Consider the following 14,962-nt stretch of genomic DNA (forward strand, 5'->3'; position numbering starts at 1 on the left):
GTGGATGGAGAAGAAAGTGATGGATAATGAGTGACAGCATGGGGGTACTCATATACCCCCTCTAGGAGCTGGCCGACTGGTCCTTAAAAGAGGACAAAAGGAAATAATGCTAGAAAGCCCATAAAGGTGCCTAAAATGCATAATAAAAATAGCCAATGCTACCTAAAATAATCAGAGCTCCTAAGTTCCCCACTGACTTAGTGATGGGGCTCACAACCAGGAGATGATTCATGCTAATTGTGGGGGGGGGGGGGGGGGGGGGGGGGATGCGCACAATTGCCATGCCTTTCTTAAATGGGCTTCGTAGGTTTCGTACGAGCTGCATAAAATGTAAGAAACGGGTTTCGTTCGGATTGAAAAATAAATGTGGAAATTTATATATATACAGAACATGACTCATGTCATGACTCATACATGATACATAGCAAACAAAGATTGATCATGATTCATCATTGTATACAAAAGCATAAATGAACATTCAACAGACAACGATGATTATAGCAGAAGCATAGACGAATAATGACTCAAATGAGATTACATATGGGTCATGTAAATGAAATCCCTGCACTTTGGAGTCATCAATGATAACCATGTCACATGATTCATGAAGAGTCAAGATAAATGTAAATAACACAAGTCAAACTGTAAATGAAATCCTAAATCATAAGTCTTGATTCCTACAATAGAAGACTCAAGAGTCAATCGTCTTGACCCTCAGCCAAGGGGGGGGTGGTGGGCAACAATTGCCATGCCTTTCTTAAATGGGCTTCATAGGTTTCGTACGAGTTGCATAAAATGTAAGAAACGGGTTTTGTTCGGATTGAAAAATAAATGTGGAAATTTATATATATACAGAATATGACTGATGTCATGACTCGTACATGATACATAGCAAACACAGATTGATCATGATTCATCATTATATACAAAAGCATAAATGAACATTCAACAGACAACGATGATTATAGCAGAAGTATAGACGAATAATGACTCAAATGAGATTACATATGGATCATGTAAATGAAATCCCTGCAGTTTGGAGTTATCAATGATAAACCATGTCACATGATTCATGAAGAGTCAAGATAAATGTTAATAACACAAGTCAAACTGTAAATGAAATCCTAAATCATAAGTCCTGATTCCTTCAATAGAAGACTCAAGAGTCAAGATTCATCATCGTCTTGACCCTCAGCAAGATCCATACACTCATCTGCAGGCTCAATATCATCAGCCTCATCCTCACTGCTAGTGCCACTCCCAGAAGACTCTTGAAATGCATGCTCATGAGGTGGAGGTGCATGCGAAGTACTGGCACCAGCTGAAGCTCCTGCTTGAGATCTTGTGCCGTGAGATGGAGTAGTGATTTCCTCGTAGAGCATGGTGTATATATCCGTCTCCTCCTATGGAGTATCAGGTATCTCCTTGCACTTTGTGATGTCTATCTTGCTTGGGTTGACTTGGCGAGGCTCTATGGGGTAGTCCTTTTGCTCAAGCAATCGTAGATTGCAGTGGCAAAAGACTAACCTCTCCAACTGTGTTGTGGACAGTCTGTTTCTCTTCTTGGTATGGAGTAAGGCCCATGTACTCCAGTCTCTCACAAGGCCTGGAGCTATAGTCCTGAGAGAGAACTCGCATTGCTATGCGTCTTTGAAAGAAAACAAGATAGACATCCTCAGTGCTCATATTATAGGAACATGCTTTAAATTTCTGATAACAAACTATTGGGGCCAAATCCCGAGTCTTGAGTCCCGACTCTTACCAAGTGAGGTGCCTCAATGCCGTATTTCTCCCACCAAGAAACCGGTTGTAACTAAGTCTCCTCTCTCTTTGTAGTGTGTGACCCAAAAACACCGCTTCGATTGTGGAATAGAAGACGTTCATCCTCCAGCTTCAAGAGCATATCATCGTCATCTCTCACAAGCATGCTCATGTAGGCTGTCCATCCATCTTCTTATTCTTTGTTGACATATTGCTCCTCACTCTTCCAAAGGATGAAGGATATGGGCAACGGCATGGATGGGCCTATGAAACCAATCCCAACGCTAGTTCCATATGTCTTTGAGATCTTGGACCCTCTATAAGAAATCCAAGAGTAACAAAGTTTAGAGAGAATGAAAACATAAAGTTATAGATATTCTTTAGCCATGGGCAATCGCTAAGAATGAGTACGTGGCTGCAGACAATGCAATACATAAGCCAAGAGCTTCTCCTATTTTGTCCATGAATTCATAAAGGAGGCCAATAGTGCTCCCCTCCATGTCTGTCAATCGGAGAACGATATACATGGGGTTCATCGTCTTCATGCATCCTCCCACCAAGCATCTCTCATGACCATGCGACAGAAAGCCACTGCCTTGGGATCATTCTTATCGTTCCATTGTTGCCACTCATGGCAAACAACTGTATGTAGCAAGCCATGTCATACTCTGATAAGCCTCTCCAATACTATGAACATATACTCAAACCTTGTCTTCGAAGGATTTAGAAGCTCAAGGTCGCTATTTGCCCTGTACATGCTCAAAACCTTGGGTCTCTTACAGACAAAATTGATCATGCTTGATGCTGTAGAGAAAATATGAGACACCCAAGGTAGCTTCCCCACATCCTTTATCATGAGGTCCAGGCTGTCCAAACTATTATGGAGAACTCCTCAAGCATCCTCCCCATGGCCACACAGTTTGACCCATTATCTGTAATGACCTGCACGATGTTGGTTGCACCTATTTCATTCATTGCCTGGCGTTAAGTGAGACCATATAAATGCACCTGTAACCATAGTCCCTGCAGCTAATGCATCTATCATGGTTCCTTTACAAGAAGAAACCAAAATATTGTATACATTCCTCTTTCTCACATCTGACCATCCATTGCAAAGCAAGGTACATCCATACTTCTCCCATGTTGCCTTCAAAGGCTCTAGCTCTCTCGTCAAAGCTTCCTTCTCAAAGCGAAGCTCCTTGGTGTGCAATGTCTCACAGGTCAGACCCTCCCACTCACACTTGATGCGAGAGATGGCATGCATAGCTGGCTTCCGTCGAGGAGTCTGAGTGATGAAAAGATAATGCACATTGCACAAACAACTTTGTGACCTCTCTAGTTACCTCCTTCATAGCTGCCTTTTGCATGGATGCTCTCATATCTCCTCGCTGTATAGAGGAAGAGCACTTCTCTTAGCTGTTGGCAAGGACCTTGAGCTTGCAGCTTGCAGCACGTGCGTGCTCTCAACGTCATCGTCCACATCGATCACTGGCCTCTGAGATGCTGGAATAGCTGCAAGAGATGTCTCAGGCTGATCCCATGCAGGCACTCTATCAATAGAAATGCCCAACATTTCAGCTTTTCAGGCCTTGAGGCTGTCATAAACATTCGTCGGCACTTTTGTACAAGGGCCAATACCAAAGCCCTTTGTTCGGGAAAAATGAGCCTTCAATCTCTGACCAACTCCATGGTGCTTCTCGGAACAAAACTTGCAGGTCCATTTCATTGTGCCGCTCCCACCATATCTTGCATTCACAGTATCGAAGGTCACGTTGTCCCATAGAGGAGAGCTCTTCCTTGGCATGATGAGACTGGAGAGATAGAATAGGCTGCAGGCAAGAGCAAGAAGAGAATGGGTGAAGGCCCAAGGGTCACCTTCGCTTGGCCCCAGGAGTGCAAAGTGAAGTCGACGTTCTCAGGAGTCAAGGCAGCTACTCAGTGCGGCTGTACTTTCAGAATCGCCTCTAAAAACGAGGCAGCATGTACTCTACTTTTGATGTTTTTAGGGTTTAAAAAAGTTTTGTTTGAAACCCGGTTTCTTACGTATGAAACGGGTAGACGTTTCATACATGTAATAAACGCGTTTCATTGCAACTATTGGGGGGGGGGTGGTGGGATGCCCCAAGGGCAGCCAATTGGAGCCACCGAAGAAGGGGTGATCTTAGGCCTGGCTTGAGCGCATGGAGGACACAAGGGGGCAGCCCCAGCCAGTGTGCCATGGATATGCCAGCCCTAGGCGTGCAAGGGCGGTGAACACGTGCAGGTCAATGGCTAACAGTGTGCAGATGAAGGGGCGGTAGGCATGTTTTAGGGGCAGCAAGGGGGTGGCCTTGATCTGCAGACATGGCACCCATGTGCAGCCAGTTGAGGGGCGCAGAAGCACCCCCGTACAGGGGCAGCACGACCTGTCTACAGGGCAGCCAGAATAGCAGCATTGCTGCATGGGCTTGCGCGAGAGAGAGAGAGAGAGAGAGAGAGAGAGAGAGAGAGAGAGAGAGAGGTTTCTGGATATGCACAGAGGGCAGCTTTCGGGTATGCACAGAGAGCAGCGTGCGGGTGCTAGAGAGAAGCAAAAGCATGGCTGTAAAAGTGGTGCCAACTTTTTGTTATAAAAAGAGCAAGTTTGCTTTAAAAAAAAACAAAACAAAAGAGAAGGTTATTTTGGGAGTTTGAAATAAAAGCTTATATTTTTTAAAACTTAGAGGCCCGAGGGGCAGCTTTTCCCTGCTTTTTCCCATAGTTCTCTTATAAAAAGAGGAACTTGGCCTCATATTGGGGTAATATATAGGTGCTTCTCTCTCAAGTATGCCCTTCTCGTTCACGGGAACTTTTTCCTGGTCGCAGCCTTCTCATCTACCCTATAAGGCTTTCTCTAACCTTTCACTTCTTTCTAGCCCATAACCTGTCACCTTTGTGTCGCTGCTTTTCTCCAAGCTAGCATGCACGTTTAGTGTGCAATGGAGATATATGGAGTCAGTGGGCAGTAATGACGCGGAGTCGATTTGGCGATGATGACTTTGAGCAAGTAAAGCCACTAGGATGGCTAGTATTTTACCTGCTTTCCTTTTGAAGGTGTTCCTAGACTTTTTGTTCTTGTTTCACAATTTTTCTTCTTTTTCGTGCAATGAGACTTGGATGCTGTTTAAAGAGCACTATTGTCCTTTTTGGATCCACTGTAATCATTTTGCCAGCACAGCATTTTGTTGTGATTTGCAATATTCCTCCTTCTGTAAGATCTCTTCATGTTGACTGCTTGAGCTTTCGGTAGTTTTTATAGATCCATTTCATGCTTAAAATGATGATTTTCAATGGTGAGCTCAAGGCTTTTGCTAATGCCACTTGCTTCTTTGTTGTTGCAGTTGGCCCACTTGTGACTGCTTGATTGCCTTCTATTCTACAGGGTTTCCTATGGAGAAGGCAGAAGCATATGCTGAATTTCGAAAGTCTCTTTCTGTCCCTTTTTTTTTGTCTTACCAAAGCATTGGCACATATTTTGTTGCATTATTGGAACATGCTTACGTCTCTTAAATTAGTAGTCTGTCCTTGTTGTCTTCTGGACCTTTTATCAATGGCATCAACTGCTGCAGCTGTAGTTCATGGAATGCCTGTTGAGAGGAAATGCATGCTTGTGAATGCCTGCTGTAAGCTTACTACTATGTGCGTTCTTTGCTGATGTCATGATTATCAATTTACTCATGAAAGCTAGGAGGAGTTGCCAAATGTCACTAATTTAATGAATCAGATTTTCTGATCTGCCACTCATGGTTATTTGTATTTCTACAGGCCTTTCCTAGTTAACGACCTCAAGCTTCAACATTTACTGCGCGACCGCCGAAAAGTTTATGCTGTATGTCGTGTCTCCAGCTAGGTCAAATTGTACTAATATTGCACTGCTTTCAATGTGATTTTGTGGAGTTTTTGTATGATGGAAGTAGAATCAGGCTCTTTGCATCATTCTATTTTGTAATATCTTCGTCAATCTCAAGGGAAGGTTAGAGCAAGAGGCCTTTACTGCTAGAATACTTCTACAAACTGTTGGTGTTCACCATCTTTCTTGGGGGTTTGGAACGTCATTATTTAGCCAAATAGGGTTCTGTACTGTAGTGCACAAATTTTTTTTTCAACTGGCCTTTGGCCCAAGATCCTCCCATAGTTACCAAATTTCACCGTCCATAGACAGCCGCCCGTAGGTGCTTATTTATCCACCCGTAGGTGATGCCGCCGAGGAAGCACCAAGGGGGTTTTGAACCCAGGACCTCTTGGTCCTAGGCAAACACCTTCACCACTTGAGCTATCACCTCATTGGCAGTGTAGTGCACATTTTTATCATTTACTTGTTGCCACAACTTTTGAGGAAAGAAACAAAGACCGCGCATGCAGAGAGAGAGAGAGAGAGAGAGAGAGAGAGAGAGAGAGAGAGAGAGAGAGAGAGAGAGAGAGAGATTAAGCGTCTACTAAAGACCCAATGGGCCTTTGAGACCAAAGTGATACAATAATGTTCATGGCATATCTCATCATGGAATGGAAAATAAAACAGAAAGAAAACATAAACATAGCTATCTCACTGGGGTGATACAAAACTGTCCATGGAAACTCATCATGGAATACTAAGAACATAGAAACATTAGAGCAACATCAGCTCCGAGTAGATGGTATCCCACTCTCCAAAATATCAAGCATGGGGCTAATGAGTATGGCCGAGAGGTCTCCCTCAGCTATGTCACGTGGAAAGGTAGCTCGATGGCAGTGGAGCATGTCTTGGATTTGGAGCTGATGAGGTGATCGTGGCCGACGGGGGTGTCGAGGGCGTCGGGCACGCTGGAGTGCAGAGGCTCGGTCCGAGGTAACTCCTCTCGGGTGAGGTAGGTCCAGAGCAGCTCGTGTAGGGTCCACAAGATCCACTATCTTGGTGTCCTCCACCTCATGGGTCCGAAAGAAACTGGTGATGGTTGGCTGGTGAGGGAGGGGGTGGGGTGGCTGGGGACGAGGCTCTCTCAAGGTGTCCATGTGTCTACGGAACTCAAGCAAGAAGAGGCCCAGGCAACGCTGGTCTTGGAAGTCAATGATCCTGGAGAGTGGACCGAATCCCTCATGAAATAGACAATGAAACCTCCCGCGGATCTCATTGTATATTGGGCAGCGGCATATGTAATGCTCCTCTGTCTCAACCTCTGTGTGGCATAGTTAGCAGGTCCTCTCCTCTCCGGGTCTCCATATGAGCTTCCCGGCTCCGAAGATGTGCCCAGCTCTACCTATCTCCACTTTGAGGCGGTGGGATGAAACCTGTATCTGGCCAATCACAATCCGCATGGCATGGGACATGTGAACACTCAAGTACCCGGCTGAATCCATCCTCAGTGAGTGTGAGGAAGTGATCTCTGTAGAAGTGCATCTTCGTGGGGAGCTCCAAAGGTGTGATCCATGTGCAATGTGTGTAGAGGTTGAGAAGATCTAACCGGATAACCTGGTTGGTATCCTTGTGAGACAGCCGGAGAAAAGGGGAGTCCAAACTGTACTGAAGGGGGGGCATGCGGTCCATGCAGAGTCCATATACTGAGAACCAAGTAGAAACTAGTGCATACCATACTCCAAAGCGCCCCTCAAGTGCTAGCTGTCTGGAGGACGCCACGGCAAGCCTTGGGTACCTGTGGGGATCCATGTGACTAATGCAATGGAGGTATGTGACTGTCTTGAAGAGTGCATCCACTACCATCGGGGCTGCAGCAAACTCTGCCTGGATAATTTGGTGTGGGATTGATGGTTTGCTGCGGATCTTACGGGAGAACATCATGACTTGGGGCCTCTCAACTTGCTACCAATCCTCATCGGATAAATCTGGCCCCAGAAGGCTGTTCCATTCATCAAGGCTGGTGTGACGAGGGTGTCAAAAAGCCAGCCCTTCATCCTGGGCTCCTAGAAATGTGCTTGGAAGCATTGCCGCTCAAGTAAGCTCAAGGCTGCATATCCCTGCGTCACTTTGGCATGTGCTGCGGGAACAATGGTAAGCGTGGGCCACTGAAAGTGACACCAAGGTAGACATAGCATGAGACAATCTCCACAGGATCCCCTCTATATGTGAAGCTCAATCTAGATGTGAAGGGGCAAGAGGTATTGAAGACCATTACCTTGGTTTTACCAAGGTTAACAGAGAGGTCCCGCTTAGTGCAAAAGTCATGTAAGGCATCCAACTGTCTCTGAAGCCCTTCAGCTGAGTCTGAGAGGAGGCGATGTCATCTGCATAAAGTAGTATGGGGATCAATATGCCTACCAGTGTGGGACCAGCCCCGCCTAATCCATCAATGAAGCTCGAAATCTCATCAATGTAGAGACTAAAAAGAGTGGGTGATAGAGGGCAGCCCTGCTTCACCCCAATAGTGCTGGAAATCTCTTGTGATGTACCTCGTGGGGCTCTCACTCGTTCGATGACGGACTCATAGAGGGCGATGATGCTCCAAACCATGTCAGATGGGATTCCTATCTCCTGTAGATGGTGTAGGAAATGAAATGAAATGATATATTAACGTCTTCAGAAGGCCAAAATGACCTATGAGACCAAAAAGGTTACAACAATTGGTGGATCTGATACAATGTCTGTGTAAGGAAAGCTAAAAACAACTAAACAACTAACTGAAACTGAAACAACTATGAGGAAAAGTACGGTACTAGGAGCTCCTAATGGATAACATCTGGGAGGAAAACTCCAGCAACAAAGGTAAGCATCATACACATCACTATCCAAAGATGTCTCTCATCGGTCGATGGCGGATATCCTCAATGTCCTCCATGGTAAGTACTCTGACTGGACGTCTCCCATGCCGTGCTAGTATGGTCCTGATCCTCTGTTGTAGTCTCTGCCGGTGTCGAGATGGGCCTCTCATCTTGGGGCGCCTGGACCGCCCCAGCTATATAGCCCGATCAATTAGTGTACCTTTGGTGCGGCTGTACTCCGGGGTTAGCTGCAATGCCTGCTGGCCTGACTGCTCAATCTCTGGTCGAAAGAAGTCTGTAATCTGCCTCTGTAGGTGTCTCTCCCTCTCTGATTCCCTCCCTCTCAGGAGACCCTCTCTATGTCTACGCAGCTCCAGCAAGTACAATCCGAGGCATCTCTGATCCTGGTATCTCATGACTCTAGAAAGTGGTCCGAAGCCCTCTCTGAACAGGCAGTGAAAGCGGCCTCGTATCTCATAATATGCTGGACAGTGACATATGTAATGTAACTCTGTCTCTGGCTCCATCTGGCACAGCTGACAAATCCTGGCATGAGCTTGTGCTCCTCTGAATTTGCGAGTCTCAATCTCTAGCTGGTGTGAGGATGTGCGCATCTGACCAATAGCACACTGTACCCCATGAGAAAGATGAGTATCCATGTAGCTGGGTCTGATCACAATTCATCCTCCGTGAGCTGGAGAAGATGATCTCTATAGAAAGCCATCTTTGTACCAAGCTCGTGTGTCGGCTGCATCCATGTCCTCCTAGTGTCCAGTTGAGTCAAGTCCTGCCTGATAAGTCTGGTAATCTCTGCCCGTGTGAGAGAGAGGGAGGGTGCATCCAGGGAGTACTGAAATGGAGGTAGCTTGTCCATACTAAAGCCATGCAGCTGGAACCAAGCTGTCATCTGTGCATACCAACATGATCCGTCTCCCTGTGATGCAGTTGGAACCAAGCTGTCATCTGTGCACACCAACTAAAGCCATGCAGCTGGAACCAAGCTGTCATCTGTGCATACCAACATGATCCGTCTCAGGAGAGAGAGAGAGAGAGAGAGAGAGAGAGAGAGAGAGAGAGAGAGTTATATTAACGTCTACGGAAGACCCAAGGGCCTATGAGACCAAAAGTAATACAATGGTACCAGGGATATACTGAGCCATGGAAAACTGAAGGAAAAAGTAAAATGAAAACATCTGCTAGTACATGTGATCAACATATGATCCTGTGTATTGTGCTAATTCTTTCTATCTTTAGCGGTGCATTTGCCCTATCAACTACTTAAGAATTCTTTCTATTTACTACTTCCCTTAGTGCTAGGCTTCATTATGGCTGAGTCTGCCCTGCATATCCGGAGGTTTGACAGAAACTCAGTACGAAGGGCTTTGTGTGAATATATGCTCCAATGTGTGTGTGTGCGTGTGTGAGAGCATATATTGATACAGAGTTCTACACCCACTATTGGGCACTGATGACGTTAGTAGGGATGTCGTAGTATCTAGTCCATACTAAGCATAATGGTGTTGATAGTAATATAGTCTTGTGGGTTGACTACCATGAGTATATAACATGCATGTCCTAAAATGTGAATTTGGGCATGTTCCTGGATTCATCTAGGTATATATATGATCCTATGTAGAGTGAGATATGCTGTGATCAGCTAATGATGATACCTGCCTCGGCCAGAACCAATTTGATGGTGGAGTGAATGTCAGGCCAATGTGATGGGAGCGTGTCATGGAGAGAGAGAGAGAGAGAGAGAGAGAGAGAGAGAGAGAGAGAGAGAGAGAGAGAGATGTTATCAACGTTTACAAAAGATGTGAATGGTATATGAGGGCAAAAAGCTGTTACATGTGATCCATGAGTAATTTAGATGTCAAGACAACATTTAAAAAGTATAAGACTAGCTATCGAAAGGATGGACAGGGGCATTTTACTACATAGACTGTGTGTACAATAAACTAGGCAAGCAGGAGAAGAACCTTATGTGGTTGGGCTCGTAGTGTGTCCTCCTCATGGACTGTCCCTGCCGTTAATATCCACCACCTATGGGGCTGCCTCTCTATATCGTTGAAGCAAGCCTCGAATCTTGAGTTAGCGGTCCGGGTCACCTAGAGTGGCGATATCTAGCTCTTTGGAGGGATTGCACTGTCTCTTGGAGGACTCTGAGTGTGTCCCAATGAATCTTCCCCAGCCAATCCTTTTTTTTTTTGGAGTAAAACAGCGCTGATTATATTACCACAATCTCATACAAACACGCACTAAAGTGCCAAAAGATACAAGTGTGACCAACCTCACTCAAAGGCAAAATTTATGCCCACCCAATACTAGCAACCCCATCCAAATTACCCTTTCGATTTCCTTGTCTAGTCTTGTGTAACTCTGTCTACCGTAGGGTAACTACCATAAGCATAGGACATAACAATGTTAGAAAATATAGACACACCGAGAAAATCTACATGCTGTAGATCCGAGTGTTCCATACCACTATGATACACAACATATAAAATTTCCTTTAGACTTTTAAAGCCAAGCCAGGGTGATCAATCCTTTCCTAGGCTAAGTTTGGTGCACTACACCTTCACCCCATGTCATGGTCCGCGCCTACAGGTAAACCATTGGAGTAACAATGAAATAATTCACACATGTCCATACATCCGACAACTCTTATCCTAATGGAGCTTCCACAGGAAAATATAACATATGATCTATCCCAATCTTGAGATATTTCCACTATTTTCTAGCAATTTCATCCTCACCAAGCTGGCTCATCCTCAAAGGCTGAGACCTTGAGATGCAAACAATCCTGTGATCAACCAACCATCCAGCTAGCAAACCACAACCTACCCCAACAAAGAAAACATTTGCGAAATTCTGCACTGTTGCTTTCTAATCCAGTGTTCCCCAAACATCTAAGTTAACCATTAGAAAGCACAAGTAATATCATATGAAAAGGTACCAACACATTTAAACACTCCATAACAAATATAAACTATATTACATAGTCTTGTGAGTTACAAAAATAGACAGTGGGACCTCAAAATCACCATTAAAAATATTGGAGCAACTACCATTACAAAGGACAAAACAGGACCCTTCAATCTACATGGGTGTATAATTGTGAATACATATCAGTAAACTGAGATACACGGTTGTCCTAGTTTTTTTAAAAGTCCGTGACCATGTTCACATGATACACATGATCACTTGGCTGTGTCCACTCCTAGCTTACTTTGGTCAAATGAGCTGTCTTGGTCTTTGCCTTCATACAATTCGCCTTCATATGGCCCTTCTGACCGCAAGAGAAACACTCACCCTTCCTAATGTTTTGAAGGGTTTGCTGGTGCTTCTGATCCTTCGTTGGATTGGGTTCACCTGAAGACTAGGTATAGTTCTGGGGAGCCATCTTAGACCTAAACTTTTGTTTACGCTTGAAAGCCTGGTTAGAGGTTCTTGTGGTTTGAGGTTTCTTAGAGATGTTCTTCTGCATCTGGTCGGCCATCGTCTCATCATAAATCCTAACACACCGAATAACGTCCTCTAGTGCCTTGCTATGGTTGTTCTTTACTTGGAGGTTGTGTTCTTGTGTCAACCCACAGATAAAAAAAACCCACACAACGATCCAGTGCCACTCGGGACTGCAACTCTCAGAATATCTTTAAATACGTGTCAAAAGACAGGTTTCTCATGTCCAAGTCCATAAACTCGGCCACAAAATCAAACTTAATCCCACGGTCATATTGTAGAGGAACAATAGCTTCAGTTGAGCTGGTTCTTGGATATATGGCTACGTGGATTTGATAGACAGGTATAAACTTGATTTCGGAGACAGTAATGCAGGTAGTTGGTTCTTCTTCATTTATTTCCAACAAATGTCCTAAGTGGGGAGGAATGTTATATACCTAGCACCAACCCTTGGGATTAGGGACTAATCTACCAGGGTTAGGGGAGCCTTGGGATTAGGGAAAATAGGCTGATTCAGGTGGCTAGGGTTCAAAATTAATAAATCCAAGGTTATTGGCTATTTATGACTGGACTTTTATTTATAGCAGCAATAAGCACTATACAAGTGAATCTTGGGTTATTATTGATCCATTGTGGTCTCGACTTAGACCAAGAGGAGGCTTACTCTTGCCATGGACATCGCGAATCATGGGTACTCTTGCCGAGGGCCTCTGTGGGAGGCAGTGCTGGTATCGGACGCCAGGGTTGACAAGCATGGACTCGTGGGAGTGGAACCTTAGCCCCTGGCTTAGGGGAGATTTGCAGATGTGAACCTACAGTTTTGTGGTCAGCTTGTGTGCACCCCTTTTATTTCGTTTCTCTAATCTTGTTTATGCTTGTGTGATAGGTGATCCTTGGTAGGAGTCCCCCACACTTGAAGGGCCTATGAAACCATGAATAATGCAATGATACCATGGATATGCATTGCCATAAGAGAGAAAGAAAGAAAGAAAGAAAGATATATTAACGTCTACGAGAGGCCAAAGTCGGCCTATGAGACAAAAAATAATACAACTGTGTTCTTCCGGTCATCGGAAGAAAAGAAAGAAAAGAAAAAGTGTGCGTGTGTTTGGATACAATTGTGAATCATCATGGTTTGGTGGAGCCCATATACAAACAATATAACGGGGGGTGGGGATGTGGATGGAGTGCTAAGGCAAGATGCATCTCTATATGCTAAAGGGGTAGTACAAGCATGCTATGCAGATCTATGTCTAACTCCATCCAGTGCCATAAGAGGGATATAAGATATCATACATCGCCGATGCTGAGGCTGCTCGGGCTCTGTGTGATAGAGTTGGCATATCCCGTCCTCTCGTTCGGCTGCCTTGGGCCCATATCTGGCAGTCTCCACTCTTAGCTGGTGGGATGAGGTGCGGATCTGGCCGATCAGACATCTCACCCCAAAAGATAGGTGTATGTCCATGTAGCGAGGGCGGATGATGAAACCATCCTCTTTCAGGCATAGGTTGTGATCTCTGTAGAAGGCCATCTTCGTCCCCAGTGGACGACTAGGTGAACTCCATGTCCTCTGAGTATCTAGTCTGACAATGTCTTTCCTAAATCCTGATAACCGTGTTCCGCTCTGTGCGGCTGAGAGCAAATGACGGGCCCTCTATGCTCTACTGGAACGGGGGAGTGCCTCCATCTGCATGATGTGCTTGCCAAACGAAGTACCTACATATGCATACCAGCACTCTGTATCTCACTCGAGTGTCGGCTGTCTCGAGGACTCCAGGGCTAGTTGGGAAGCTCCCATAGCTTGCGCCAATATGTCACTACCTGGAATAGAGCCTCTGTCACTATCGGTGCAGCCCCCATCTCTGCCCGCACAATCTCATGTGGCTGTGATGGCTTACTCCAAATCATGAGCGAGATCATCGCCACTAGGGGCCTCTACATCGGCTTCCACCTATCATATACCTCCTCTGTATCTGGCTTGGCCGGCTCTCCTTTGTCTCCTCTTGTGGTATAAGTTGGGACCCCAGATGGGGGCACCATACAGTAGTGCAGGTGTAACTAGAGTATCAAATAGCCAAAGCTTTGTCCTCGGCTCTTGAAATTGTATCTTTGAGCATTGCTTCTCTAGAGAGCCAAGGGTTGCATATCCCCTCATCAATCTAGCTTCGGCCGCCTTCCGCATCGAGAATTGAGGTGAAGCAAAAGTGATCCCAAGGTATACATATGAGGTATTATACTCCACAGGCTCTCGACTGTATGTAAGCTTTATTGCAAATCTACCTATTTGCTGTGGGGAGGAGTTACAGATCATGACCTTGGTCTTTCCAAGGTTCACGGTGAGGTCCTGGTCCTCGGAAAAGGCCTGTAATTCATCCAAATGCCTCTGCAGCCCCTCTGGTGAATCAGAAATAAGAACAATATCATTTGCATACAAAAGGATCGTTATCAGGACTTCTGCTAAACGTGCTCGTGGTCCTCCCTGTTTGTCTATGTAATCCGAGATCTCGTCAATGTATAGACCAAGTAGAGTAGGAGACAAGGGGCGGCCCTGCTTCACCCCAATAGTGCTGTGTATGATCTCTGAATCACCTCCTGGAGCCTGTACTCTACCTATGACTGACTCATAGAGTGTAATGATTTCTCAAATCATCTCTGCTGGCACTCCCATATCCTGCAGTCTCCCCATCAATCTGGCTTGTGGGACGGTATCAAAGGCTTTGCGGAAATCCACAAAGCAGCGGCATATCCAATGCCCGTGAGCTCTCCCCCCCTCAATGATCCCCCATAGTGTAAAGATATGATCTAGTGTGGAGTGCCCTCTTGTGAAGCCTGTCTGTCCCGGTGCTCTGAGTCGTTGCTCCTCGGACCATATGCTAAGCTCATGCTGCAAAATCGAACCATAAATCTTGGCCAAGGTGTGACCAATCATGATAGGCCTGCAGTTGCTGGGGTCCATGGGGTCACCTGCTTTCAAGATAGGTACGATAGTATTCGATGACTAGTTGGCGTGGAAGCCCTCACATAGAGCCCT

At 45.5% G+C, this 14,962-nt stretch overlaps 1 protein-coding gene across 4 annotated transcripts in view; it reads left to right on the forward strand.

The window, feature by feature from the left end:
* LOC147623157 (inositol hexakisphosphate and diphosphoinositol-pentakisphosphate kinase VIP2-like) overlaps positions 1–14,962 on the forward strand; it is a 252,107-nt gene that overhangs the window by 49,973 nt on the left and 187,172 nt on the right. For 2 of the 4 annotated variants that reach the window (XM_086821224.1, XM_086821226.1), the window contains exons 4-5: positions 5,121–5,204; positions 5,545–5,608. In XM_086821224.1, coding sequence (XP_086677350.1) covers positions 5,121–5,204; positions 5,545–5,608 — 148 coding nt within the window. Of the gene's footprint in view, positions 1–5,120; positions 5,205–5,314; positions 5,419–5,544; positions 5,609–14,962 lie in introns of those variants that run through there. The other 2 variants (XM_086821228.1, XM_086821227.1) reach the window with 2 other exon arrangements.

The sequence above is a fragment of the Cibotium barometz genome, chromosome 27 (genome assembly GCF_041138505.1).
Source record: "Cibotium barometz isolate CiBa-2024 chromosome 27, ASM4113850v1, whole genome shotgun sequence".
Classification (NCBI taxonomy): Eukaryota; Viridiplantae; Streptophyta; class Polypodiopsida; order Cyatheales; family Cibotiaceae; genus Cibotium; species Cibotium barometz.